Below are 27,210 nucleotides of genomic sequence, written 5' to 3'. Positions count from 1 at the left end.
ACGCCGGAAGTGACGCTATCGTTGGCGGAAACGCGTTTTGCCAGTTATGCGAAAACATGGCTGCGGCCGGTTTGGCCCTTGTTTGTAGGAGAGTTTCATCCGCCCTGAAAGCTTCCCGATCGTTAATAACTCCTCAGGCCCCTGCCTGCACAGGGTAAGTGATGTATAAAGTAGGTTTGCCCACCTCTCCAACTTTGGGTCTTGTTTGGTTGCCGAGATGCCGAGAACAACTCAAGAATGGAACGGCCGCCTGGATGGCAGAGCCGGAGCCCACTTTGGTGAGGAGTGAGTGACCTTGGAGAAGTCGCCTACCTCCGACATTTCTATTCCTTCCTCATTTTGTTGCTGCCTGCTGTGGACAAGACAGTATATGGGGTTTGTAGATGTCCAGCATTTGTTGAAGTAAATAAACCTTTAAGTACAGAAGCATCCTCCTGGGCAGGGTGAGGTGCGAAAAACTTTACCGAAGATGTTTTTGTTATGATACTCAAGTCTGTCAAGTTTGGATGGATTGAAAAAGAAGAGATATTTGTATTTACAGGATGTGTTACAATGAAAGTAACTGGCAACTTAGTAACTTCTTTTATTTTTTTGGTCCTGGATCCAGTGAAGGATCATTTATTAAATTGGTTGCCATGACTCTTTAGTCTCTAATCCGGAACGATTTCTTTTTTTTCTCTCTTAATGTTCTTGACATTTCGATGAGATTAGCTTTTTAAGAATCTTCTTCATTTGGATTTGTGTGATTGTTTCCTCATGATTAGATTTAGGCTAAATATTTTTGGTAGGGATACAACACTTGTGATAAACTTCATTATTTAGTTTCAGATCATCTCAGGTCATTAGCTATTTTTTAAAAACAGAATTTTTCAATTACTGCATAATAATTATCCAGATGTACAGTAATTTTTAAACCATTCTCAGCTGCGTATTTACATAATTAAAAACTTGATATCCTATATAGTGCTTTAATAAACATCTTAATTTATAAATTCCCATCTATGATAATTTCTTCAGTTGAAACTTCTAGATGTAGAATTACTGAATTAAAGGAGGAAGTATTTGAGGCTCCTGATACATGTTGCAAAATTGTGAGGTTTTTTTGTTTTTGTTTTTTGAGACAGGGACTGACTCTGTCGACCAGGCTGGAGTGCAATGGTGTGACCTCAGCTCACTGAAACCTCTGCCTCCCAGGCTCAAACCATCCTGCCACCTCAGCCTCCCAAGTAGTTGGGACTATAAGGCACGTGCCACCACGCCTGGCTAATTTTTGTATTTTTGTTAAAGATGAGGTTTTGCCATGTTGCCCAGGCTGGTCTTGAGCTCCTGGGCTCAAAGTGATCCTCCCACCTCAGCCTCCCAAATTTCTGGGATAACGGGTGTAAGCCACAGTGCCCAGCCCACATGTTGCAAAATTGACTGCTCTTTTTACCTGCGTTTGCACCCATTAGCAATGTAAGAAGAACCCAAAAATGTTACCTTAAAATATAGTTGTGTAAATTTGTTACCTCTGAAATTGTAAGGTAGCAGCTTCTATAATGCAGTATTAAAAATACTTTCTAAAGCATTTTCAAAATTTATTGTGGCCAAGCATGGTGGCTCATCCCTGTAATCCCAGCACTTTGGGAGGCCAAGGTGGGAGGATCACTTGAGCCCAGGAGTTCGAGACCAGCCTGGACAACATAGTGAGACCCAGTCTCTAAATAAGAAAAAAAAAATTCTTGTGCAGAAACCCTGAGTAGCTTTTTAAAACGTTATAGATGACAAAATGATTATGTTTATTATGATAATGTTTATGGCTTATAAAATCCAGATATTATAAAACTTTACTTGTTTATGTGTGTTCAATTGCAGGTTTTTTCTTAGTTTGTTGCCTAAGAGTACACCAAATGTGACATCCTTTCACCAATATAGATTACTTCATACCACATTGTCAAGGAAAGGACTAGAAGAATTTTTTGATGACCCAAAAAACTGGGGGGAAGAAAAAGTAAAATCTGGTGAGATACTTGGATTTGTCAACATTAAATATATTTATGGAACCCCCCCATCATTCTAGGATTATATATCCAGTTTAGGAATTATTTAGATGTTTCCTTTTTCAGTTTTCTTTGGGACTGTCTACTAGAGAAAATTAAAGGGACAATATAATAATAGAGTTAATTGTTCCTTGGCAGATTGGCAAGATGGTTAGAAAAGGAATAGGTTGAAATTATTATTATTATTATTTTTTTTTTCTTTTGAGACGGAGTCTCACTCTGTCGCGCCAGGCTGGAGTGCAGTGGCGCGATCTCGGCTCACTGCAAGCTAACTAAAGTAAGGTTTAGGGCTTATTTTAGATTTTATTTTTTAATGACAATTTAAAGTTTATTTATTTATTTAGAGATGGAGTTCTGCTCTTGTTGCCCAGGCTGGGGTGCAGTGGCACAATCTCGGCTCACCGCAGCCTCTGCCTCTCGGATTCCAGCGATTCTCCTGCCTCAGCCTCCCGAGTAACTGGGATTACAGGCATGTGCCACCACGCCCGGCTGATTTTGTATTTTAAGTAGAGACAGGGTTTTGCCATCTTGGTTAGGCTGGTCTTGAACTCCCGACCTCAGGTGATCCCTGCCGTCTTGGCCTCCCAAAGTGTTGGGAATACAGGTGTGAGCCACCGCCCCAGTTAATTTATAATGACATAAAGTATTTTGTCATTAGGGTGTGAAATACGTTCTGTACTAATGCTAACATTTTTTGAAGCTATTGCCAGTCATGTTAATAGTATTTTTGTATGTTACCTAATTTATCTCTAATTACACATGTTATATACTATAAAAAAGCTGTTATATATTTTACAGATAAGGAAATAGGTTTAGACAGGTTTAGAGAGCTTAAATAATTTGCCAAAGGGCACATGGCTAGAAATATTATTTCATGTTATGTATTATTTTAATAGGAGCAGCATGGACCTGTCAGCAACTGAGGAACAAAAGTAATGAAGATTTACACAAACTTTGGTAAGTATACCAAGTACATTAACATCTAGACGTTTGAAGCAGTTACAGTGTAACAATGAGGTAAAAACTAAATCTATCTGATATAAGAAATTGAGTAAAGCGATTTGTTTTGTAGTACTATGGATGATAAATCTGATGTTAAAGATCATGAAAGGTTTTATATGACAGAGGTTAGATTATGACAAATGTCACAATTCTCAAGTAGTTGGGAATTCAGAAATTTTACTGTAATTTACATTGGTCCTACTAACACCTTTATACTAGCAATTTCAGTCAATTAATAAAATGAAACAGAGAATAGTTGTTTGCTTTTGTTTTTTTCTTTGAGACAAGGTCTCACTCTGTTGCCCAGGCTGGAGTGCAGTGGTGCAGTCACAGCTTACTGCAGCCTTGACCTCCTGGGCTCAAGTGATCCCCCACCTCAGCCTCCTGAGTACCTGGGACCACAGGTACTCACCACCACACTCAGCTAATTTTTTTGCTTTTTGTGGAGAGCAAGTCTCCCTTCGTTGCCCAGGCTGGTCTCACTGGGGCTCAAGTGATCCTCCCACCTCAGCCTCCCAACATCCTGGGATGACAGGCGTGAGCCACTGCACCCAGCCATTGGTTATATTTAGAATTCTCTCCTTTTTATTACATTTTCATGATCTGCAATCTTTAGCGTATTTGCTTTGGAAAGGTATGTTGGAGGGTGCATTTAATTGAGAATTTAGGTAGATTTTTCTGGCAGGCTCTGATGAATTAGAGAGGGTTAAGAGGATTTAAGACTGGGTTGCATTTTTAATGTACTGTATGTAGCCCAAAGATATGTTTTGTTTGGACCGTAATTGTTTTTTAAATTGGGAAGTTTCACACAGAAAATATTATTTGTCGGCTCTTGAATAATGAGACCTGTGATTTGGCAACACTGGTCCTGCATTCCTACATGGCAACAACTTGGCTGGTCTGTGGAGCAACTGCCCCTTCTAGATGGAGCAGGGACACACCACCTCTCAGCCACCCTGTGGTTCTTTCACTACGTCTACTTCCTTCATAATTGTTATCTGCCTAGGGACTCTAGTAGACATTTACTTTTTTAAATTTTCTCTTTTTGAGACACAGTCTCACTCTGTCACCCAGACTGGAATGCAGTAGCGTGATCTTGGCTCACTGCAACCTCCACCTCCCAGGTTCAAGCAGTTCTCATGCCTCAGCCTCTCAGGTAGCTGGGATTACAGGCCCACGCTGCCATGCCCAGCTAAAATTTTGTATTTTTAGTAGAGATGGGGTTTCACCATGTTGGCCAGGCTGGTCTTGAATTCCTGGCCTCAAGTGATCCACTTGCCTTGGCTTCCCAAAGTACTGGGATTATAGGCATGAGCCACTGTGCCCGGCCAACATTTTTTTGTCCCCTGATGTAAAGCATTGTTTATCTTTCATGACAAATTAAAGAATTGTAAAGTGTTTATAAAAACCACTGATACTATGTTTATTCATTATAAAAAAATAAGGTGTATTAAAGCACTATTAGTTACCTTGGGTTATCAGTGAAAGGATAGTTAAGGCTATTTCAACATTCATCATGGCTGCAACCAACCAAAGTTTTGCCATTTCTCTTTTTTGTTTTTTTTTGTTTGTTTGTTTTGAGACAAAGTCTCACTTTGTCACCCAGGCTGGAGTGCAGTGGCGCGATCTCAGCCCACTGCAACCTCTGCCTTCCAGGTTCTCCTGCCTCAGCCTCCTGAGTAGCTGGGATTACAGGCACGCACCACCACGCCCAGCTAATTTTTGTATTTTAGTAGAGACAGGGTTTCACCATGTTGGCCAGGCTGGTCTTGAACTCCTGACCTCAAGTGATCCACCCACCTCGGCCTCTGAAAGTGCTGGAATTACAAGTGTGAGCCACTGCACTCGGCCCCAACTCGTATTCTCAAATAGATGTATTCAGAAAATCTGCCTTCACTTTAGCTCTGCTGCTTCAGTACCTTTGATTATGTTTGCTCTGCTGTCCCTTCTATCATAAATTCCATCTCTATGACTCTTTGCCTGGTCATCTTAGCTAGAAGAGATGTTTCTCATCTCCCCCACTTAATTCTTCTGGTACTTATTGCCTGTCCCACTTATTATCCCACATCACATTACAGTTTCAGAAGCAGCATGGTGGAGTTAAAATAGAATGGATTTTGTACACAGAGATCAGGGATTTGAATCTTGAATTACCTGTATGACCCAGAATACCTTACTTCTCTTAACCTTAGCTTCTTCGTTTAGTAAGTGGAAATAATACCAACCTCAGAAGGTGGTTGTGAAAACTAGATGAAATAAGTGTATATAAAATGTTTAATACATTGTCTGGCATATAATAGGTACTCAGTAAATGTTATTTATCTTCCATCTGCCTTCTCTACTCCTCAGAATGTAAGGACTACGTTTTATACCTCTTTGTAACTCTCTTAGCCTTAATACATGTGACAAATGGAAAGTTTATTGAACAAATAGATAAGCAAAGATAGCTGTGTATAAAGGATTATTCTTTGTAATCATATTCTATATATTGAGATTTCTAATATGACTTTTTTTTTTTTTTGAGACAAGATCTCACTTTATCCCCCGGCTGAAGTATAGTAGTGCGATCTTAGCCCACTATAGCCTTGAATTCCCAGGCTCAAGCAATCCTCCTGCCTCAGTCTCCCAAACAGCTGGGGTTACAGGTGTGTGCTGCCATGCCCGGCTAATTATATTTTTTATTTTTTGTAGAGATGGAGTCTTGCTGTGTTGCCCAGGCTGGTCTTGAACTCCTGAGGTCAAGCAATCCTCCCACCTCAGCCTCCCAAAGTGCTGGGATTACAGGCGTGAGCCACAGCACCTCGCCCCTAAGTGACTTTCAAGTACAGATAATTAATTTTGATGTCAGAAATCACAACTTCATTAACATAACCACAGAATAGCATCACAAGGTTTGTGTTCTTTTGTATAGGTATGTCTTACTGAAAGAAAGAAACATGCTTCTAACCCTAGAGCAGGAGGCCAAGCGGCAGAGATTGCCAATGCCAAGTCCAGAGCGGTTAGATAAGGTAAGCACTGGGGAGGCTGGAGAGTGGTATACATGATTACAGCTAAAAGGAGTGAGTATGTGGTTCCTGTATTTCTTGTCAAATAGATTCTTTTTTCTTATTTGTATTTTAGTAAATTTTAGTAGTGCAACCATCGTAGCTCATTTGGAAACATTTCCATCATCCCTAAAAGAAATCTCATACTCATGAGAATGCAGTCATTCCTCATTTCTACCTGCAACATGGTTGTTGTTTTTTTTTTTTTTTTGTGGCAGGAGGGTCTCACTCTGTCACCCCCAGGCTGGAGTGCAGTGGTGTGATATCTTGGCTCACTGCAACCTCCACCTCCCAGGATCAAGCGATTCTCCTGCCTCAGCCTCCCAAGTTGCTGGGATTACAGGCACGTACCACCATGCCAAGCTAATTTTTGTATTTTTGGTATAAATGGGGTTTCACCATGTTGGCCAGGCTGGTCTCAAACTCTTGAACTCAAGTAACCTACTCACCTTGGCTTCCCAAACCTACCTGCAACTTCTAACGTACATGTGGACAAATGTCTTTGAGTAGATACCTAGGAGTGAAATTGCTGGCTTATGTGATAAATCTATATTTAGCATTTTAAGAAACTGCCAAACTATTTTCTAAAGTAGCTATACCACTTTACATTTCTACTTCCTGGTTTAACCATTTTGTTAGTATCTAGATCAGTTTTTTACTGCTTTTTAAAATAACTGTGGTAAAACTCATTTAACAAAATTTACTGTCTTGACCATTTTTAAGTGTAACAGTCAGTAGTGTTTAATATATTTACAATATTGTGAAAAGTTGGTTACTTTTTTTTTTTGAGATGGAGTTTCGCTCTTGTTGAGTGCAATAGCGCGATCTCGGCTCGCTGCAACCTCTGCCTCCCGGGTTCAAGCTATTCTCCTGCCTCAGCCTCCCAAGTAGCTGAGACCACAGGCACACACCACCACTACTGTCTAATTTTTTGTATTTTTAGTAGAGATGGAGTTTCACCATGTTGGCCAGGCTGTTCTTGAACTCCTGACCTCGTGATCTGCCCGCCTCGGCCTCCCAAAGTGCTGGGATTACAGGTGTGAGATACTGCGCCCGGCCAAAGACTTATGTTTTTATTTAGATTTATGTTTTTACTCGATTGCTTCCAGGATCAACCCTTTATTGATTTTTTCTGTGGCATAGTAAGTAGTGAGAACAGAACTCAGTTTTTATAATAGCATTAGTCCTGCTGCCTAACCTTTGCTGCTTTAGTTTCCTTTCCTCACACCAGTCGCAGCCATTATTACCACACTGCTTTTAAGATGGAAGGATATAACTTTCCCTGGAGAAAATCAAAGAAGGTATAAAATGAAACCTCATTGATTTACCCTAATTATCGAAAAGGTTATTCTGATGTAGTGAAAGTTGAGTTATATAACATTTTTTCTTTTATCTTTATTTTGACATAATATTAGACTCACAGAAAAATTACAAGAATAGTAGAAGGAATTCTCATATACCCTTTACCCATATTCCTCTGTTTTGCTGCAGCATTTACCTTATCCTTCTATGCATCTATCAGTCCTCCATACACACTATTTTTTCTCAAATGTTTGAGAGTAAGTTGTACCCATGACATCGCTTTATAAAAACTTAAGAAAAACCAGGATGTTCCCTTATATAATCACTATGTAAATTTCAAAATCAGGAAATTAACATTGATACAATTCTATTAGCTGTAATCTACAGATCTTATTCAGAGTTTATCAGTTATCCCAAGTGTCCTTTATGGCAAAAGAAAATTCTGCATCATGAATTGTCATGTGTCTCTTTAGTCTCCTTTAATCTGGAGACTCAGTCTTTCTTTGTGTTTCCTGACATTGAACTGTTTTAAAAGTATAGGGTCTGGGAGATTGAGGCTGCAGTGAGCCACGATTGCGCCACCAAACTCTAGCCTGGGTGACTGAGCAAGACCCTGTCGCAATAAATAAAAAATAAAAAGTGCATTGACAAGTAAGGATGCTTTATAAAGAACACATTATTTGATGAAAAAGCTTTTGCTATAATGGTGCTGTTATAGAACTTTTGAACTTCAACAGTGGATTATCTGCTTTAAATATATATTTCAGAGGTGAACTTCAGCCCAGTAGGTCATATGTACTACAGTTTCTCAATCAGTAGAACCCAAAATATTAAAAGTTTACCCCAGAGAAGCTGAAAGTGACCATAATTTTTTCAAACTTCAAATATATCTGGTGTTTCCAGTGTTTTGTGACGTACTACTAAGAAAACTTTATTAAGCAAAAATGTAAAAAAAACTCTCAATATAAGATAGAAACCGAAGATATGAAACTGTTTAAGGAAGAGTAAAAGGGAAAAGAAGAATTATAATTGGGATATAATTCTTATCACTGGGCTGATCTGAGTTGATACCCAGTTGAAGCATATTACAGACAGATTTTATTTACAGAATAATATAAAAATTAAGGGAGAAATTATATAATTCTGGCACAATAGTTAGCTATGATTGTAACTAAAGTATTAGCTATCCATTTGAGATAAAAGACGCTCACTATATATGCTTCTCTTCAGAGTATTAGTACCTATTTATCACACAAATAAATGACGTGTTAGTCCCCTTGTGTTTGAAATGCAGAAACAAGGCAAGTGATAAAAGATTGATTATAATTTTGCAAGTGTATCTTTTTGTCTCTTTTAAAAAAATGTGTTTCAAGGGCTACTCTGTAATGTTAATTCTTGGCTGTAAAGAGAAGTGTATACTCTTACCCTGGAACACAGTCCTATTAATTTTATATTCTCTCAACTGACGCTCTTGGCACTGAGAAACTTATAGAAAAGAAGGCTCTTTGAGTTTGACTTGTTTTCAATAAGGTACATCTAAATAATACTTTTGATTTTCCTTCACATTTCTTGTCATGAACTTCTGAATGTTAATTCTGTGGACTTGGTAGCCATTTACTTTCTTTGTGAGCTAACACTGGATTTCAGCTGGAAGCCTCAAATCTTACCCTTGCTTAGGCAAACTCCTTAATGTAGTTAGTGAACAACCAGATTTACTAAAAATTTCTAAAGATTAGAGAGTTTTATATAAAGCCCTTATCAGTGTGGTCCCTTTACTCTCCTAAGTTTGCTTGTCTTCAAAATAGAATTTGTCTTAGTAATCTTTTCTTTTTCAGGGATTTTGTAGAAAATAAAATAGTTAAGAGGAAGGCGTGTGAATTCAGCTACTGTAAGGCATTTAGTGAAATTGAGGATAGCAGAAGTGCTGAGTGTGTACTGAGCGGGTTATGGGCCGGGTGTGATGGCTCACGTCTGTGATCCCAGCACTTTGGGAGGCCAAGGCAAATAGATCACTTGAGCCTGAGGAGTTTGAGACCAGCCTGGGCTACATGGCAAAACCCTTTCTCTACCAAAAAAATACAAAAATTTGTCGGGTGTGGTGGTGCATGCCTGTAGTCCCAGCTACTTGGGAGGCTGAAGTGGGAGGATTGCTTGAGCCTGGGAGGCAGAGGTTGCAGTGAGCCAAGATTGTGCCACTGCACTCCATCCTGGGTGACAGAGCTAGACCCTGTCTCAAAAAGCAAAAAGGAAACATTATGAAGTAATTTATCTAAATTTGTGGCTTTCACATCTTTTTCAGGTCTCATAGCTACCTGGGAGATTATAATCTGTGCTTTTTTTGAGGATTCTTATGAGAAACAAATGTGCTTATGCAGTATTTGATATCTCTTGTGATGCTTAAGGGACATACACATAAAATGGCTCTCAGTATGTATTTAGGACTATGAAAAAGTTTGGCCCATCTCACATTACAATCCCCAACATATGAATATTTATATGTAAACAAATATAAGGCCGGGTGCGGTGCCTCATGCCTGTAATCCCAGCACTTTGGGAGGCCAAGGTGGGCAGATCACCTGGGGCCAGGAGTTTGAGACCAGCCTGGCCAACATGGTGAAACCCCATCTCTACTAAAGATACAAAAAATTAGCCGGGCGTGGTGGCGGGTGCCTGTAATCCCAGCTGCTGAGGCAGGAGAATCGCTTGAACCTGGAAGGTGGAGGTTGCAGTGAACCAGGATCACGCCACTGTGCTCTAGCCTGAGTGACAGAGCAAGACTGTCTCAAAAAAAAAAAAAAAAAAAAAATATATATATATATATATATATATATTATTCTGCCAATATATACACATTATAAAACAATGGAAATCTTAAAGAGGTAAAAATAAATAGAAGTTTAATAGTATCATCTTGCATCTTGATAAATCTTTGGAGATTCATATCTGGATGGACTGCTATTCCTTTCCCTGTAGTAGCAACAGCTACCAAGCAGGCCGCAATATCTGTGTCTGCATGTCAGGGACACAGTGATTAGTTGAGACCAGAACATGTCTTTTTTAATATAATGAAAATAGCAAATTGTTACCACTTCTTATTAGCTCATTGAGTTTTGAAATAATATGAATCAAATTGGGTCTCCAAAAGGACTCTATATAAGTGTATCTCCAAACAAAACTAATATATGGAAATTATATTAAAAAACTATAAGCTTTTTTAAAAATATAGAAAATGGCAATCTAGACACCCATGTAGACATACTTGTGCCAAAAAGATTTTTAGGAAATACTTAACAGAGTGGTTCTTTGGCATAAATATTCATTATAAATTTTCTGTAGCAGAAGTGTTTATACATTCTCTTTTTTAGGAATTTTGTAGTAGGTGATTATTGAAATTGTATCTTTCTATTTGCTTTTCAGGTAGTAGATTCCATGGATGCATTAGATAAAGTTGTCCAGGAAAGAGAAGACGCCCTAAGGCTTCTTCAGACTGGTCAGGAAAGAGCTAGACCTGGTGCTTGGAGAAGAGACATCTTTGGAAGAATCATCTGGTATGTAGTTAACACTGTGGCTCTTCTAAGATGAGAGTGGAAATCCATGCCTCATTCCCCTGCCCAATATCTTTAAAAAAAAAAACTTGCACCATATGAGATAATATTAGAGATATATCTAATAAAAGAAGAGGCCCCACACCCCTTTGGACTTTAATGAAGGAGGATATGAATGAAGGTAGCTTTATCTGGTAAAACCAGCCCAGACATCTCATTCCTACGATTCAGTTACCTATAAGTCTTTATTGTAGTGGTTCTTAGTCTTATATGAATCACAAGGCCTTTTGAGAATTTGATGAAAGTTATGGATCGTTTCCTCAGAAAAATGTACATGTACACATATCACTTCAGAAGGTATAAAATCCATGAAGCTAACTTCAGGACACACACCTGCCCTCTTTGCCCATTGAGAACCTGGAACTATTTTTTTTTAAGTCTCAGGGAATGTCACATGAACCAGTTTCAGTTTGCTCCCATTGCCATCAGGATAAGCCCTAGGGCAAATTATGAAATAGTTTATTTTTTATACCTCCTTCTTTCTCCTACATTCAAATCCCAGAGTCTTGTCAGCCTTTGGGAAAGGATCTGATAATCAGCATTCATGCTGAGGTGTAAATAACTGAGAAGACCTGGTGTAAATAAACCTCCTTCGGTGGGGAGGCTGTTCAGCCCAAAGGTAAATAAACCTCCCCTCAGAAGGAGGGGAGGGAAGGTTTATTTACCTTTGGGCTGAACAACCAAGATGAAATATCATTAGACTTTTAAACATAGGCAGAATGGGGAAGGCATTTCGGTTAGAGACCTTCCCTGTACTCTTGACATTATACCACTTAACTCATAACTCATTTGGTAGGTTCTTTTAATGGGATTTAAGTATAACACAGAAAAGAAATTGCCAAAGCATCTCACTAAAAACGTTTATCTGTTTTATTTTCTACTAATGTTTATTTGGACTAACCCTTTTGAGGTAAATTAGGAAAGTGAAAATGTATTAAATGTTATCTTTAAGGCAAATAACTTCTTTATTGGCAGGCACAAGTTCAAGCAGTGGGTTATACCTTGGCACCTAAATAAAAGATACAATAGGAAACGATTCTTTGCCATGCCTTATGTGGACCATTTTCTCAGGTGAGCACAAGTACCTTTAATAAAACATATTATCTTTATACCAGATGACATATGGTCATATATCATACCAGATGACATAAAGAAAGCTTAAGCTGTCTTTAAATTTTAATTTCTGTTATTATGTAAGTATTTTAAAAAATAGGAAAGTCAGGCTGGGCGCGGTGGCTCACACCTGTAATCCCAGCACTTTGGGAGGTCGAGGTGGGTGGATCACGAGGTCAGGCGATCGAGACCATCCCAGCTAACATGGTGAAACCCCGTCTCTACTAAATATACAAAAAATTAGACGGGCATAGTGGCGGGCACCTGTAGTCCCAGCTACTCGGGAGGCTGAGGCAGGAGAATGGCATGAACCCGGGAGGTAGAGCTTGCAGTGAGCAGAGATTGTGCCACTGCACTCCAGCCTGGGTGACAGAGTGAGACTCCATCTCAAAAACAAACAAACAAAAAAATAGGAAAGTCAGGTAAAAAAGAAAGTTGAAGTCATATATAAGCTCACCATCAGAAATAGCCACGGTCAGCCAAGCGCAGTGGCTCATGCCTGTAATCTCAGCACTTGGGAGGCCAAGGCAGACGGATCACTTTAGGACAGGAGTTTCAGAACAGCCTGGCCAACGTGACGAAACCCCATTTCTACTAAAAATACAGAAATTAGCCGGCCGTGGTAGCATGTGCCTGTAATCTCAGCTACTTAGGAGGCTGAGGTACGAGAATTGATCGAACCTGGGAGGTGGAGGTTGCAGTGAGCTGAGATTGCACCACTGCACTCCAGCCTGGGCGACAGAGTGAGACTCCATCTCAAAAAACAAACAAAAAAAAGAAACAGCTACTGTTAACATTATAGTACGTATCCTTTCAAAAGTTTTATTGCCTTTCTATTCTTGTATCTATATGTAAATGGAAAAATTTCTACTGTTATGTTAAAATGAAGGTCCAAATAATTCAGTTGCATACAATGTGAGTTCATGTTATTGCAAGGCTGTTGAAAAGAAATATGGCTAGGAAGAGAAGTCTGTTGTATTATACCTAAACTTATGTTGTCCTGCAGAATGTTGATCTCCAAATATTTCCTTTAGCACATTTTTCCTGCATTAGGTTTATCATTCAATAGGGAGAACATAGGGCTTCTGTTATGATAGAGGAGTGCAGTGTTCCCATGAACCGCTCGCTGATAACTATACAAACTTAAGATTTTTTTTTTAAAGAGCTACTTTAGAACACTTGGGCCATATCCAAAAGGAGACAAAGCCAGAGGATATAGTTTAATCCCCAAAACTGCAATTAGAAGGGAAAAGTATTGCTAGTTCATGGTTTCCTGGGCCAAGGGTGCTACTCAACTCCCATTGCTGTGGCTCCAGAGAGAGACAGGGCAGAGGAACCAAAGGGCTCCTGGCTAAAGGTGCTAGAAATCAAATTCAAGGCTGGGAAGGCAGCTGGAAAATTAAAGGGGAAATCGTAGTAGCACGATAGCAGCACAAGAACCACAGCTTTTAACAACTCTTGAATAATACATTCTACTGTTAGCAAGTTCCTCAAAAACTGATTTTCCCTCCCTGATTTTCCAAAACAAACTTTTAAAAACAATTTAAATAGGAATGGAATGTATCTTTAAGCTTGGCTTTAAAGTGTTTAGTACACTTTAGAATCACATTTAAAATTACTCATCTTCCCTACTGAACCAGCTACCTCTCCTCATTTTATCTGTAGTATATCCAGTCCACATGGGCACTAAACCATCCGTCATCTTTTTCATCACCATTGCTATATATTTAATCAGTCCTTGATTTAATTCTTGCTGCAGAATGTCTCCAGGATCTGTCTTTTCTTCTCCCATTGTCTTTGCCCTAGTGCAGTCTATGTCTTCATCAAATTGAATTACCAAACATCTTCTTGACTCTGCCAGTCCAATCAAGTATTGCTTCCTGGCTAATTTTCCTCAAGACTTTTTTTTTTTTTTTTTTTTTAAATCACATCAGGGCTGTTCAGAAACATACAACAGCTTCTTGTCTACAGGATAAAATCTTAAATTCTTCTCCTCCCAGCATTCCTACAAGTCTTAGCTACCTACCCTTCATCGATGTCAGAACTCTTGCCTTGTTTCCTAAGTGTTCTTGCTTATTTTCCACTGTTGCTTCTTCTGTTGCTACAGCTTTTAAATCTTTGCTATTCACACTTAAGACCCAGTTGAGATGCTAAGCAACTGAAGAAATCTGACTGCACTTTTTCTCTGAGATTGCTCCAAGCCCAGGGTTGTGCTGTTGGATCCTTTTGTCCCTTAGTCATACAGGGTGAAGTTATAAATCTTTTGTTTTGTTTTGTTTTGTTTTGAGATGGAGTCTTGCTTTGTTGCCAGGCTGGAGTGCAGTGGTGCGATCGCGGCTCACTGCAACCTCTGCCTCCCGAGTTCTAGCGATTCTCCTGCCTCAGCCTCCTGAGTAGCTGGGACTACAGGCATGTGCCACGCCTGGCTAGTTTTTGTATTCTTAGTAGAGACAGGGTTTCACCATGTTGGCCAGGATGGTCTTGATCTCTTGACCTCATGATCCTCTCACCTTGGCCTCCCAAAGTTGGGATTACAGGTGTGAGCCACTGCACCTGGCCATAACTTTTAAAATAATTTATGAGAATGTATCAATCCAGTATCACTTTTACAGGTTTTATACATATTCTAATGATTTTGTTTTTGAAACTGTCTTTTTAAGCCTCACCTTCAGAATGTAGCATCATCATCTTAAGAATAGCAAACCTTTATTCTTTCAGATGGGTCTTTGTTTTTGTAGTCAAAATTTAGTTGAAGCAAAGACTGATGAATAGAATGAGTAATCTCATTTTGACTTTGTTTAGCCTTTATGCTTTTCCTACATGTGCATATTTTTTACTTCACCCAGCTGTAATACGTGTTATCTCAATTTTCTATGACCTCTCCCATAGCACTGGCATATTGTATTCTTTTTTTCCCCCAAAACCTCATTTTTAGTAACTTCAGCAGTACATCTCTTTATTGCTGTATTTTATATAAGCTTATTTCTATTGACCAATATCCTGTAAGATATCAATTCAAATAGAGCTTGGTATGCAAGGATTTTTTTCATTTTCAATTTTTACAACTCCCAAGTTGACCCTACAGGTCAAGTAATTTATGTTGTAATTTATGCAGCAAATGTGTCATGCCCTGGGATACTGATGTATGGGAACAAACTGATTTAAAGAATAGTAAGTCTAGCCAGAGCCTAAGAATTTATTTTTGACGTCATAAGATACATCTTGAGACTTATGGGAATTCCCTACTTTCAAATAGTACTCACTCTAGCTTATCATTTCCCCTATACACAGATTAACACTCTGCTAAGAGATGATGCTTAGTCATATGAGGATTGAACTTAAGGCCCAATTTGTTACAGGTTCGTAAGATCTGGACATTCTTTCTAGTCAGGAAATAGGGATAGTTGGTATAGGGTTTCAGATGCTCTTGACTTGTGTAGGTTTACAGTGATTACTATTCAAGTTTAGTAATATATCTAACACACCAGAGACTGGCATGTTTGAGGCTTTGATGTAATTGATTTATGCATATTTTGATAGTGTTGAATAACAAAGAAATATTTTTGTATAAATTGCTGTTATGCTTTTTTTATTCTAGACTGGAACGTGAGAAACGAGCCCGCATCAAAGCACGGAAGGAAAATTTAGAGAGAAAGAAAGCAAAAATTCTTCTAAAAAAGTTTCCACATCTTGCTGAAGCCCAGAAGTCAAGTCTTGTCTAAGATGTCTGAACTTTTAAATTTACCATTTTGTTTTTCTTGAATAGTCTGTGTACAAGAGTAAATATGTTAAGTGGTTTATAAAGAAATTCTGTTTTTAGTCAAGTGACTTTATTAATCAGTTGTTCTAAGTGTGAATATGGCATGCTAATTAGCTAATTTGGTAGAAGCTAATTTGCTTCTAAAAATCGGTATAAAGTTCAGATTAAATTCCCACTTTATAAGTTCTGACATTTAAGCAGGCTTTAAATGTCACCTGCTACCTTAGAGTGTAAGGGTGATGGTAACTGCCACAGCAAAGACAATACCATAGTTTTTGAATTTGAATAACAGTTTTAACTCTGTGGTTAATAGGATGTGAAGAGGATGTGGGTACTGCTGTTAATAAACAGTGAGTACTTTGATTCAAAATAATCAGAAATACATTTAGTCCTTAAAGTAGTAATCACAGTGCACAACAGTCCAAAATATATTTCTGGAATGGCTAATTTTTATTTGATTCTATAAGCCTAAGGTAAAAAGAATAGGCAGTAACTTTTACTGGTCAATAAAAAGCAATTCTACCAATCCACTGGTAATTAATACACTAAACAGAGTTGGAAAGCGTTTTACTGAAAGCAAAATATTTAGAGAAAATAGACATTTATACAAAATTATAAAATGCTTGTAATAAGAATAAGTGCATTTCAAGGAAAGCACAAACTTATCTTAATTTATAGAGCCAGTTAAAGCTTTAAAAAATTTAAGTGGAAATTGAAATATGCAAAAATGTATAAACATTCTACAAAAGATGGTCATTCTTTTCCTGAGTATACTAAAGCTATGAAACGTAAGGTGACAAAAGGAAGGTAGAAGCTTGGGAACTCTTTCTCAAGGGCATTTTCTTTCTACACACTGCTTCCCTCCTTCTTCATATTCTTGCTTGGAAATCCACATCTGTTGAAAGGTACCCTGTAAAATGGAAAGAACTTTATATAATTATGCCTTACTTCTTGCTAGAAATGGCTTTTTTTAATTTATTTTTTTGAGAGAGGGTCTTGCTCTGTCAGCTAGGCTGGAGTGCAATGGCATGATCGTAGCTCACAACAACCTCGAACTCCTTGGTTCAAGGGATCCTCCCATCTCAGCCTGGGACTCCAGGGGCGTGCCACCTGGCCCAATTTTAATTGTTGTAGAGATGGGATCTCACACTATGTTGCCCAGGCTGGTCTTATACTCCTGGGCACCTGTGATCCTCCTGCCTCAGCCTCCCAAAGTGCTGGAATTATAGGTGTGAGCCACTGCACCAGCCTTTTTTTTTTCTTTTAATATCTTATTTTCATAACTCCTAAACTTTGAATAATTCACTTAAGAGTCCCGTCCCCCAAAATAGTACTCGATTATTTCTGCCCTCCTCTAGAACCATCCAAACACACTATTTAGCCTTGCCTTTATGGTTAAAGAGAATACCAAGTCCTTCTGTATCTGTTACATTGTACAGGATTTAGAAAATACCTGGCAAGGAAGACTGAGGGTTTAGGTGTGATGGCTTGATGCCAACCTAAGGCAATAACAGAAATTGTCAGAAGGCTTGACTGACTATTGAATGACATTTACTTTTGTTGCTCTGAGGTAAAGGGCATCCTCCCCCTTTATATACAGTATATATATATATATATATATATGTATATAAACTGTATATATACAGTATATATATAAGTATATAAACTATATATACAGTATATATACTGTGTATATATATATATAAGTATATAAACTGTATATAAAGGGAGAAATGCTCTAAGTCCAGGATGCAGAAAAGTACAAGGACTTTTTGTCCTTATTCAAGGCAGATGGTAGTCCAAGCAACATCTTACAGCCAGCACCATGACTTCACCATTTGCTCCAAGACCAATTCCTGACTTCCTAGACCTCACTGTATACTGGGGAATGACCAGAACTTGAGAAGGAATGTTTTAATTTTAAATGCACTCCAGACAAGCCCTGACCAGTGCCAGTGGGGGGTATTATTAGAAAAGGCATGCATACATTAACATATTTCCACCTCTGAGAGGGGACATTGAAATTAGGCTGGAAAATGTCCACTAATTAGGCAAAGAGGCATTTTGTTATATCAGAACACATAAAACTGGTTATTCCATTAGGTCCTCCACTCATTTGACAGTTATAAAATGCAAAGATAAATGAAGCACTGGAATTATTTTTTGTATTTTTACTAGTATAATTCAGTAAGAACACTTTTGCAGAGTAGCTCATCAACTAACCAAAGAGGCTAGAATGGAGCCGCCAATCCATGAGCTAAACCTCCGTTCCACTGTTGTATTATTTGCAATCAATTTCAACCGCATGCTCTGAAATAGAAGAATATGCATTAGTACAATCAAATCTTGTGACTCAACTTAGGAAATTCTTTTTTCTTTTTTTTTTTTAAATAGAGACAGGGTTTTGCTCGCCATATTGTCCAGGCTGGTCTTCAACTTTTGCACTCAAGCAATCCGCCCATCTCAGCCTCCCAAAGTGCTGGGATTACATGCATGAGCCACTGCACCCAGCCAGGAAATTCAATTTTGACAGACTTCTTAATGGCTCCCTGTGGTTCAAACACTGATTAAAATATGGTAATTTTGAAATAGCTAGGATAACAAGCATAGGTTAGACTAATATATAGACTTTTAAAGTACTTTGATTATGGCTTTTAATATGCAATTATATGATGGAAAATATGCAAACTTTAAAAAACTGCATACTGAAGTATAGCATTCACAATTTCCATCCTAAAATAGCAAATCCACACCTAACACTATAAATCTGGTGCTGTGCTAAGTCTTTATTATTTCATTTCATCCAACACCAACCTAATTATCATCCCAATCTGTCTCCCTTTCTGTAGTCCTCCCCGTCCTTCTAACTGCTTCCTTTCTAGGCTTTCATGCTATCCTAATCCTTCCTTAGTTCACCCCAACCCTTCCAAATAAAAACGCATCCATCAGATTTCAGGTTAGTTTTTTATTCATACTACTTTCCTTCCAAATTAGTGCTTCTGTTCTGACTCTCATTTTCTCTTGGTAACACATAACTTTATTGCACAGTACGATCCCCTATCTCACTTCCTATATCAAGAGGTTTTTTTCTTTCTCTTACCAAGGAATCTGCCTCTGGGGATAGTTCTCAAGTTGTTGACATCTTCCTATTATTCTATAAATGAACACATTTTTTGAGCTTTTCAAAGTGAAATAAGTATGTGTACAGCAGGGGTGGGCATAGTATGGGATATGGGTGGGTGGAAGGTACTGGGGATAGGGTAAAGTGGGTTTTTGTAGGTGAGAAAGATTGGTAACTATTAAATAGAATTTTTTCCCTGTTCTTTCGTAGATTGTTATCACCTCCTAAAGGACAAGGATAGTTTCTAACTGGCCTTGACCACACCTTGAGTCATGCTTATCTGTACTCATTATTCAGGGACTTTCTATGAAATCTAATCATTAGTATTATAGGCCAGTGCGGTGGCTCACGCCTGTAATCCTGGCACTTTGGGAGGCCGAGGCGGGTGGATCACCTGAGGTCGGGAGTTTGAGACCAGCCTGACCAGCATGGAGAAACCCCGTCTCTACTAAAAAAATTAGCCGGGTGTGGTGGAACATGGCTGTAATCCCGGCTACTTGGGAAGCTGAGGTAGGATAATCGCTTGAACTCAGGAGGCGGAGGTTGCAGTGAGCCGATACTGCGCCACTGCGCTCCAGCCTGGGGGACAAGAGCAAGACTCTGTCTCAAGTGAATAAATAAATCTCAAATCAATCAATCAGTGGATCTAATGATTAGTATTATAATTCAGGTATGCCCTAGATCTCCAAGAATTTAGAAAATACAAGGCAGATGTCAACTGTGTGCCTATATATTTAGATATCACTTTTAATTATAGAAATGTGGCATATGTAAAACATTCTTTTATATGGGAAGCGAAAAGACTATTAAATATACAGATTTATAGATACTGTTAGGGCATATATAACCACTAATGTTTTTTAAATTTAATCTTTAGTGCAGAACACCTTACAAAAAAACCACTTCAAGTTTTTTTTTTTTTTTTTCCCCTGAGCCAGAGTCTTGCTTTGTCACCCAGACTGGAGTGCAGTGGCATGATCTCGGCTCACTGCAACCTCCCCTGGGTTCAAGCAATTCTCCTGCCTCAGCCTCCCAAGTAGCTAGGATTACAGGCATGTGCCACCATGTCCGGCTAATTTTTGTATTTTTTTTTTTTTTTTTTTTTTTGAGATGGAGTCTCGCTCTGTCGCCCAGGCTGGAGCGCAGTGGCGCGATCTCGGCTCACCACAACCTCCCCCTCCCAGGTTCAAGCAATTCTCCTGCATCAGCCTTCCGAGTAGCTGGAATTAGAGGCGCCCGCCACCAGGCCCAGCTAATTTTTGTATTCTTAGTAAAGACGGGGTTTCACCATGTTGGCCAGGCTGGTCTCCTGACCTCGTAATCCATCTGCCTCGGCCTCCCAAAGTGCTGGAATTGTAGGCGTGAGCCACCGCGCCCAGCTGATAGAAATTTTAAAGTTAAAAGATTGTAACTGTCATTCTGTTATCGAAGTACTATATAAATTACCTTCTCAAACCGAGTTTTTCTATTCTTTTAAAAGTTATTATAATATACCCACTGATCTTTTTAAAACAAACATATGGGCTCATCAGTCCACTGCTAGATTTTATCCTGTGAAGAAGGAAGTATTTTCCCCTAGAGATTCAGCATAGCTCCACTGACACCTTGAGGCTTCTAGCCTCAAGAACTGTAAGACAATAAATTTCTGTTGTTTTAAGCCACCAACATGTACTTTGTTATGGCAGCTCTAGAAAACTAATCCATCTTTCTAGCCATATTGCTTTTCCCACTTATGTAAAGACTAGAAGCCAACTACTCTGAATTACTGGAACATACCCATCTTCTCTTAGTATTTTTGTAAATGGTTTTATTCCCTCCATCTAGATATCCTTTCGTAAATTAGCAATGAGTTGAACTATTCATTCAAACTATAGCTTCTTCATGAGGCTATCCTCTGATACTCCTAGAGAGTTAAGTAGTGGCTTCTTGCTGTTCCCGACAGCACCTCGTTCATGACGTACTGAATTGTTGAGCATGTTACAGTCACCATTTTCTGCATGTCTAACCATCCTAGTAGACCGAGCCCTTGGTGTGCAGGGACTAGTGCCTAGCAGACTATACGTATTTAAATATTAAGTTAATAAATGAGATTCAAATAATTTAAGAGAAACTAATAGATGTCAACTAGGAAAACTTGGTTAAAGGATATTAACTTTAGTGATACTATACCAGGCACACACAAAATATCATGTATCTATTGAAAAATGAACCCTTATCTACAAAATTACACCATCAATGAGGAAATATATGACTGAAGAATACCATTAAAGAACAAACAGAACTTACTGGAGGAGTTTTCTGAGACAGCTCTCTATTCAACCTGTCAGTAAAACTCTGTATTAGTGTGTTTCCTCCTGCCACTATTACACTGCCATAGAGACCCTAGGATAAAAATACAAGAAAAATCAATCAGTTCCACATGTTTCCAAAAGTTTTAAATACAACTACAAATATAACCATGTGCTCTACTACAATTTTCACTTTCGTTTTTTGGAAATGTTTTACTATTATATAGACCTAATAGCTTAATCCATCAATTCTCCATCCTGGCTATACATTCAACTCATCTAAGGAGCTTTTAAAACACAAATTCCTAGGGTCAATTAAATAAAAATGTCCGGGGATGGGATCCAGGCAAGGTTACTTTTAGAGACGGGGTCTCGTTATATTGCCTACATTGGAATGCAGTGGCTATTCTCAGGCACAGTCATAGTGTACTACAGCCTCAAACTCCTGGGTTCAAACAATCCTGCTTCAGGCTCCCAAGTAGCTGGGACTACATGCCAATGTGCCTGGCAGGCATGGTTTTAACTCCCAAGATTATTTTAATGTGGACAAAGTTTTAAGAACCACTGACTTAAAGGAATAATTCTAAAAATCATAATTTTTTTTTTGGCAGATAGCTGCCAATATTTAATTAGAAGTACATTTTATAATGACTTTATCTTAGAATGCTCATCTGGAAATATTAATAGCAACCACCAGCCAAAAATTAAAATTACAAATATTTTGAAAAAGAATGCTTATCTGTAAGTTAGGATATTCAAAATTAGACAATTATTTTATGATTACGAAAGACAATGATAAACTCTGAACATATTCCTTGCCAAAATTATTGCTACCTTTCTCTTTTGCAGAGGTAAGCATCAGAAGCACATGGGAGCTTTTCCAAAACACACATGCTAAGGCCTTCCCAAATAAAAATAAATTACTTTTATAAGGAGTGTATTTACTTTGAATTTGCATGTATGCATCAGAAAGTTAAGTGTCAACCTGTTTTATTGGGTAAGTTCCTATTTTTAAAACATTTCAAATGTCTAAATCATCTAAATTTTGAAGTAGAAAATGGAATGCAAAAGTATCTCATTAGTTAAAAGGAGAAACTTCACTAAAAACAAAGTTATCACTGTTGCAACAAATATACTTCAATTCAATTACCTTTCCCCAAAGGTGGAATTGTATTTGGGCTAAAAAATCCCAAACTTATACTACTATTGTCCTAGAAACATCACATGCCTACTAGGTTACCAGGTGAAATAAAGGTAAAATAAAGTATGATTTCCATAGCCACTCAAAGCCTTTTTTGAACAACATAGTAGCTATTAGCACTATGCTTTAAGCAAATTAATTTACTCAAAATCTAGGCAGTATGTGGTTGATAAGCTGAATTGGGTTTCAATAAGATAAAGTAAGTCCTCATTTAATGTCATCAATATGACCTTGGAAACTGACTTTCAGCAAAATGACATGTAACAAAACCAATTTTTTTCCTGAAACAATGTCCTTCAAAGACCTACTGTACATCATTTCAGTTAAAGTTGCAGTCTCCAAGAACCTATCACTGATAATGAGTGAAGTATATAAATGGAGTTAGTATTTAAAACCTGACAAAGCACAAAAAATATGAAGGTAATTTAAAATAAACTTCATGTGAAAGTTACTCATATAATTTAAACCACACCTTCCTGAAAAATAAAAGTAGAAGTTGTGCTATCTGTAAGAAAATCACCAACAACACATATTTTGGTTTGCCACATTTCAGGAAATCTCTAGCACAGCACTGTCTACAAGAACTTTCTGTGATGATGCAAATGTTCTATATCTGCGCTGTCTGATGCAGCAGCCACTAGCCACATTTATAATGAGGCTACTACAACTGAAGAATTGAGTTTTATGTTTTTATTAATTTAAATTGCCACATGTGGCGGGTAGCTACAAAACTGGACACCATAGCTCTAGAGTTGCACATTTTTCCTTTTCTAGTACTTCATCTTTTTACATATACTGTTATAAAATGAACTTCAAAGTCAATGACATTGACAACCATTAGGTCACTGTCAATCTAACAATGATTTGGGGGCATTTCAGTCCCCTAAAAGATACCTTTAAACCATAACAGGAGACTGGCACTTACTGGTCTGATATCAATATCACACATCCCAACACTTGTGGTGACAACATGACTGACTCCTAACATTGTGTTTCCTGATAACCCCTACAACAAAAGAAAACAAGTAGTCACATGGAAGTTCTTCATACAGTAAAGCATATCCAAAACATTTTAGCCACAAAAGCGCTTTACCTATATAGGAAAAGCCAGACTAATTATGAAATAAGCTTTTATACCTTTACATTGGAAGGGTCAAATAATCCTTCTGGAATCTTTAGCCGCTCTGCACCAAAATCACAATTGTAGCCATTGGGGAATTCATAATGAACAGTTGGCATCTGTGCAGCCACTCTGAAAACATATTAAACCGTATTACACAAAAGACAAAAATAATTCTCTTCAAAATTAACTACTAGGGAATTATCAACATAAAAAATGGGGAGTAAGAATATTTTAAACATTCAATTAAGTACTTTCTATATTTTTAAAACAAATCCTTTCCTCATTTATAAAGTATACAATTTAAATAAGAAAACATACTGTTCATCATAAGTTGAATCTGACACTTGAAGTACCGAAGCTTGAAAATCCTGGATAACACACTATGAGTAAAAGAAAAAAGTAACAAACAAGGTTGAGATTTATCTTTGTAATCGATACTTTTATAACATATTTTAAATACTTTTCAGAATGAAATTGGACCATGTTTCTAGATAGGTAAATCATTTCAAGAGTATAAATGTACCTAACAAGGATTCTGAGTATCAAGAAACCTAATTCTAAACATTTGCATTAGAAGCTAAATTACACACATTTAAGTTACAACAGTTATGAAGCGAGAGATAAACAACTGCAGGGGCAGGAACCCCTGCACCACAGTCCTGCATAACAAAACCAATTTCAGAACACCACTTTCTCCTTAAAAATAAGCTAGATTAGAAGCAAGATTTCATTACCTACATATACACATGTGCATATACATCACATTTTGTGCAACTTTTAATGACTGTACATAGTATAAAACAGTTTAATAAAATGCTGTGAACTAACACGACCTCTGGAAAAATCTTGCCTAATATCTAGGAAAAATGACAAATCATCCTAATTTTTCCTCATATATTACATGTACACACAGACAAAATCTTTATCTTTAGGTGCAAAAACTGTCAGAGCTGGGTGCAGTGGCTCATGCCTGTAATCTCAGCACTTTGAGAGGCCGAGACAGGAGGATCGCTTGAGGCCAGGAGTTCAAGACCAGCCTGGGCAACATAGCAAGACACTGTCTCTATAAAAATAAAAAATAAATTAGCCGGGCATGGTGGCATGCACCTGTAGTCCTCCCTACTTAGGAGGCTGAGGCAGGGGGAGCCCAGATGTTTGAGGCTGCAGTGAACTACAATTGCACCACTGCACTCCAGCCTGGGTGACAGAGAGAGACCCTGTCTTTATTTATTTATTTATTTATTTATTGAGACAGAGTCTTGCTCTGTCATCCAGGCTGGAATGCAGTGGCACAATCTCGGCTCAATGCAACCTCCACCTCCCGTGTTCAAGCAATTCTTCTGCCTCAGCCTCCCAAGTAGCTGGGATTACAGGCGCTCAGCACCACACTCAGCTAATTTTTGTATTTTTAGTAGAGACGGGTTTTCACCATGTTGGCCAGGATAGTCTTGAACTCTTTGCCTCAAGTGATCTGCTGCCTCGGCCTCCCAAAGTGCTGGGATTACAGGCATGAGCCACTGTGCCCAGCCAACCCTGTCTTTAAAATATATATATATATATATGATATAAATAATTTTCTTAAAACCTGTCAGATAGATATGATCCCTCTCATAATTTTACTCTTAGTTTCTTTTGCTGGATACACATTAATTTCTATCAAGAGACAGAACAGGAGAAAATATTTGCAAACTATGTATCTAACAAAGGTCTAATATCCAGCTTCTATAAGGAACAAAAAAAAAAGAGCCTCATTAAAAAGTGGGCAAAGAACACCAACAGACACTTCAAAAAAAACATACATGCGGCCAACAGCATATGAAAAAAGGCTCAATATCACTGACCATCAGATAAATGAAAATCAAAACCACAATGATACACCATCTCACACCAGTCAGAATGGCTATTATTTATTATTAAAAAGTGAAAAAATAGGGCCGGGCACGGTGACTCACGCCTGTAATCCCAGCACTTTGGGAGGCTGAGGCGGGTGGATCACGAGGTCAAGGGTTCGAGACCAGCCTGGCCAACTAAGAATACAAAAATTAGCCAGGTGTGGTGGCATGCACCTGTAGTCCCAGCTACTCGGGAGGCTGAGGTAGGAGAATAGCTTGAACCCGGGAGACGGAGGTTGCAGTGAGCTGAGACTGCACCACTGTGCTCCAGCCTGGGCGACAAATCAAGACTCTGTCTCGAGAAAAATAAGTAACAGATGCTGCTGACACGGCTGCAGAGAAAAGCGAACGTTTATTCACTTTTGGTGAGAATGTAAATTAGTTCAACCATTGTTGAAAGCTGTGTGGCAATTCCTCAAAGAGCTAAAAACAGAACTACCATTTGTTTTTTTCTTTTTTGAGATGGGTTCTCACTGTTACCCAGGCTAGAGGGCACTGGTGCAATCACAGCTCACTGCAGCCTCGACCTCCCAGGGCTCAGGTGATTCTCCCACGTCAGTCTCCCACATAGCTGGGACTAAAGGTGCACACCCTCACACTTAGCTAATTTTTCTTTCTTTTTTTGAGATGGAGTCTCACTCTGTTGCCCAGGCAGGAGTGCAGTGGCACCGCGTTGGCTCACTGCAACATCCATCTCCTGGGTTCAAGCAATTCTCCTGCCTCGGCCTCCCAAGTAGCTGGGATTACAGGTACCCACCACCACACCCAGCTAATTTTTTTATATTTTTAGAGACAGGGTTTCACTATGTTGGCCAGGCTGGTCTCGAACTCCTGACCTCAGGTAATCCACCCACCTTGGCCTCCCCAAGTGCTGGGATTACAAGCGTGAGCCACCACACCCGGCCCCACTTAGCTAATTTTTCTGTTTTTGTAGAGACAGGGTTTTGCCATGTTTCCCAGGCTGGTCTCTAACTCCTGAGCTCAAGGGATCCACCCACCTCAGCCTCTCAAATTACAGGCGTGAGCCACCATGCCTGGCCCAGAACTACCACTTGACCCGGCAATCTCATTACTGGGTATATACCCAAAGGAATATAAATCAGTCTATCATAAAGACACATGTATGCGTATGTTCACTGCACCACTATTCACAATAGCAAAGACATGGAATCAACTTAAATGCCCATCAGTGGAAGACTGGATTAAGAAAATGTGGTACATACAGACCATGGAATATTATGCAGTGAAAAAAAAAAAAAAGAATGAGATCATGTCCTTTGAAGGAACAGGGATGGAGCTGGAGGCCATTATCCTTAGCAAGCTAATGCAGGAACAGAAAACCAAATACAGCACGTTCTCACAAGTGGGAGCTAGATGATGAGAACACATGGACACAAAGAAGGGAACAACAGACAGTGGGAACTCACTGAGGGACAAGGGAATGGAGCAGAAAAAAATAACTATTGGGTGCTAGGCTTAGTACCTGGGGGACAATAATCTGTACAACAAACTTCTGTGACACAAGTTTACCTACATAACAAACCTGCACATGTACCCCTGAACCTAAAATAACAGTTTTTTTTTTTTTTAAAAGAAATTAAGGCGTATCTGTGGTGTCAGGTTGTTTTACTAACCTCTTTCCCATCAGTAAGCCATACGTTCAGAGATGGGTTTTTAGTAAAGAGAATCTCTCATGGGTTCCTTGTTCTGAACAAAAACA

At 38.6% G+C, this 27,210-nt stretch overlaps 2 protein-coding genes across 3 annotated transcripts in view; one reads left to right on the top strand and one right to left on the bottom strand.

Moving 5' to 3' along the window:
- Positions 1 to 31: 31 nt before the first annotated feature.
- MRPL47 (mitochondrial ribosomal protein L47) lies at positions 32 to 16,389 on the top strand. Of its 2 annotated transcripts, XM_003256503.4 has the most exons (7): positions 38 to 154; positions 1,855 to 2,000; positions 2,936 to 2,996; positions 5,953 to 6,049; positions 10,805 to 10,935; positions 11,968 to 12,063; positions 15,704 to 16,389. In XM_003256503.4, exons 1-7 carry the CDS (start codon positions 57 to 59, stop codon positions 15,825 to 15,827), a joined length of 753 nt encoding a protein of 250 aa, XP_003256551.1. In that variant the 5' UTR covers positions 38 to 56; the 3' UTR covers positions 15,828 to 16,389. The 2 variants fall into 2 exon arrangements, with proteins under 2 accessions (XP_012366129.1, XP_003256551.1); XM_012510675.2 differs by lacking the exon at positions 1,855 to 2,000 and having other exon boundaries at positions 32 to 154; positions 15,704 to 15,915.
- The window catches only part of ACTL6A (actin like 6A), a 23,001-nt gene continuing 12,083 nt past the window's right edge, over positions 16,293 to 27,210 (bottom strand). Inside the window, exons 9-14 of the mRNA XM_003256500.4 lie at positions 23,917 to 23,978; positions 23,613 to 23,727; positions 23,401 to 23,481; positions 21,273 to 21,368; positions 18,089 to 18,175; positions 16,293 to 16,775 (exon numbers count right to left, since the gene is read on the bottom strand). Coding sequence (XP_003256548.2) covers positions 16,695 to 16,775; positions 18,089 to 18,175; positions 21,273 to 21,368; positions 23,401 to 23,481; positions 23,613 to 23,727; positions 23,917 to 23,978 — 522 coding nt within the window. The 3' untranslated portion in view covers positions 16,293 to 16,694. The remainder of the gene's footprint in view (positions 16,776 to 18,088; positions 18,176 to 21,272; positions 21,369 to 23,400; positions 23,482 to 23,612; positions 23,728 to 23,916; positions 23,979 to 27,210) is intronic.

The sequence above is a fragment of the Nomascus leucogenys genome, chromosome 11 (assembly GCF_006542625.1).
Source record: "Nomascus leucogenys isolate Asia chromosome 11, Asia_NLE_v1, whole genome shotgun sequence".
NCBI classification, from domain to species: Eukaryota; Metazoa; Chordata; class Mammalia; order Primates; family Hylobatidae; genus Nomascus; species Nomascus leucogenys.
The sequence above is the reverse complement of the archived record's forward strand: the minus strand, read 5'-3'. Positions and strand labels throughout refer to the sequence as shown.